General features: G+C 36.7%; 1 protein-coding gene across 1 annotated transcript; it reads left to right on the forward strand.

Moving 5' to 3' along the window:
- The first annotated feature begins 583 nt into the window (after nucleotides 1-583).
- On the forward strand, nucleotides 584-2,547 carry LOC102598199 (aspartic proteinase nepenthesin-1). The gene has a single exon (XM_006355394.2). It carries the CDS (start codon nucleotides 855-857, stop codon nucleotides 2,301-2,303), a length of 1,449 nt encoding a protein of 482 aa, XP_006355456.1. The 5' UTR covers nucleotides 584-854; the 3' UTR covers nucleotides 2,304-2,547.
- The last annotated feature ends 428 nt before the right edge of the window (nucleotides 2,548-2,975 follow it).

Below are 2,975 nucleotides of genomic sequence, written 5' to 3' on the forward strand. Positions count from 1 at the left end.
AAATAACATTTGAAATTCGAGTTTAGAAAAAGTTTGTAAAATTGAATATCAAAGAATCTTCACTTACCCCACCATTATTTTGATTTGGGTCTTGGAAACCCATCTTCACTTGGCCAATCATGAGACACTATTTCATTAGACATAAAATCATCATTTTTTTAAAATAAAATACTTGTGATTTAAAATAAATCATCTATTTGACGATAAATCATTCCATATAAATTGTGACGGGAGAGTAAGAGTCTATGTTTGAATTCGTTTAAAAGTTAATCAAACCTATTTTTAATAGTGTTTGACAAAATTAAAAACAACTTAAAATATTACCTGTTGCACCAAATCAACAACCTTACGAGTAGGAATATTTTTTTTCCCGTGAATTTAAAGATACCACTACAATCCTTGCAAATTACATAAAAAATGTAAACCGCACTAAACAAGTATTATACGACAAGACCTTGAGATGGATCGATGTGAGCCACCTCCAAACCAACTGAACCATCCGGACCACGAGTAGGAATTTTTGGATACAAAGAGAAAGGCTTTGGCAATTGGCAATGGCCCTCCTTTTTATGTACAATTAAAAGATTACTATTTCTCATAAACCCTCCCCTAAATCCTCACCAAACCAGTAGCAGCAGCAGCTTCGTCCTCTTCTCCTCTGCCACCTCCTTTATAAACCTCTGTTTTCTTCCACTCTTTTATATACAACAAACAAAGCAAAATCTCTCTTCTCTCTCTCTCTCTATCTGTGAGTCTGTGTACATAAAAGATAAGGTTCAGTACAGTTTTCAGCTGTTAATTTATTCATTTGAAACAATACTCTGTTTTCTGCAAAACCTCTGTTTTCACCAACAATGGCTTCTTCTTGCTCTGTTTTCTTCACTATTTTGGTTTTCATCTCTCTGTTCCTTTTCTATTCTGCTTCTGGAACGTTGGTTTTCCCTTTAAAGCATTCTTTTTCAAGAACCCAATTCAACAGTACTCATCATCTTCTCAAATCCACCACCGTTCGCTCCGCTTCTCGCCTCCACCACCACCGTCATCCCCACCGTCAAGTTTCTCTTCCTCTAACTCCGGGAAGTGATTACACTCTCTCCTTTTCACTTGGGTCACAGACTATTTCTCTCTACATGGATACTGGTAGCGACGTCGTTTGGCTCCCCTGTCATCCATTTGATTGTATTCTCTGTGAAGGGAAGTATAATCCTACCTCTATCCCTAACCCTGGCCCTATTAACCTCACCTCCGCCGTCCCTGTCTCGTGCAAGTCACGTGCTTGCTCCGCCGTTCACTCTTCGTTACCGTCCTCCGACCTCTGTACTATTGCGAAATGCCCACTTGAAGATATTGAAATTTCAGATTGCAAGTCGTATTCGTGTCCCCCTTTTTACTATGCTTATGGTGATGGAAGTTTCATCGCCAAGCTTTACAGCGATGAATTATCAATACCCATGTCATCTCCGTCGTTGATTTTGCAGAATTTTACATTTGGGTGTGCTCATAGTGCTCTCGGTGAACCAATCGGAGTAGCTGGGTTTGGCCGGGGAACTCTTTCGTTGCCGGCGCAACTCGCGAATAACTCACCGGAAATCGGAAATTACTTCTCTTATTGTTTAGTTTCTCACTCTTTTGACACCAATCAAGTTAATCGACCGAGTCCGCTCATTCTCGGTCGATACTCAGTCGATGAAAAAATGAAACAGATGAAGAATTATTATTCCGATTACGCTTACACCCCAATGCTCGAAAACCCAAAACACCCATATTTCTACAGCGTCGGACTCGAAGGTGTATCTATCGGAAAAACAAAGATTCCGGCGCCGGCGAGCTTACGTCGAGTTGACAGAAGAGGAAACGGCGGAATGGTGGTGGATTCCGGTACGACTTTTACTATGTTACCTTTGAAGTTCTATGAAACAGTGGTGACTGAATTCGTCCGGAGAGTTGGACCGGTTCTTAAAAGAGCAAACCCGGTTGAAGAAAAAACCGGGCTTCGCCCGTGTTACTATATGGACTCCGGTTCAAAAAATGTGCCGCAGCTGTTATTACATTTTGGGGGAAATTCCAGTGTGGTGATGCCTAGGAGAAACTATTTTTATGAGTTCGTTGATGAGAAAGTGAAAAGGAAAGTAGGATGTGTGATGTTGATGAACGGTGGTGATGAAGGGGAAAGTGGGCCCGCAGGGATATTAGGAAATTATTTTCAACAAGGATTTGAAGTTGTTTATGATTTAGAAAAGAAAAGAGTTGGATTTGCAAAAAGGAAGTGCGCATCTTTGTGGGATAACTTGAATCAACACTAACGTGCGCGGTTGCGTAGCAGATTAAATTTGACGTTGACTTTGAATTCTATAGTCAAGTCAAGTAGGGTCGGGGTGTTGAATGGGTCGGGTTGGGTTAAGGATATTTTGAAAATAAAAGTGTTTGATTTATTTTTTTCTATTTCTGTATGTTATTGTATAGCTGAAGTTTTGGTACATATTAGACAAAAATAATGAAAAATAGAAAGGAGGAGAAAATAATAAAATGTGGATGTAACTTTTTGGCAATTGGATTTGTTAATTATTTTTTTGATTATGTATATTGGCTCTGAGTGTTTAATTTTGATGATATTTGCTTGTGTAGTTTTAATTAAATGACAATACTCTAACAAATGAATCTACGTTAATTTATTTAACTAGAGGTCTTAGGACAAAGTATGTCTCTAATTTTTTTTAAAAGTAAGTTTCTAATTATTTGTTTAATTTTATCTTTTTTATTTGTTTATTTTGACAAATAAGAAACGATAATTTTGTTTTACTTATTATACCTAAATTAATTAATTTTGAAAAAGTAGAACTTTTTTAAAAATTTAAATTTTTAATCAATCCACTTTATAATTAATAGGAGTAAATAATAAACTTATTATGTAATTATTAGTTTTTTAATAGGTGTACTAATTTAAAAATAAACAAATAATTAGAGAGATACACATG

Source organism: Solanum tuberosum, unplaced genomic scaffold (genome assembly GCF_000226075.1).
Source record: "Solanum tuberosum cultivar DM 1-3 516 R44 unplaced genomic scaffold, SolTub_3.0 scf00201, whole genome shotgun sequence".
NCBI lineage: Eukaryota > Viridiplantae > Streptophyta > Magnoliopsida > Solanales > Solanaceae > Solanum > Solanum tuberosum.

Bases quoted from the DNA above. Each gene is read 5' to 3' on its own strand.
- LOC102598199 (XM_006355394.2), top strand. From the start codon at position 855: ATGGCTTCTTCTTGCTCTGTTTTCTTCACTATTTTGGTTTTCATCTCT.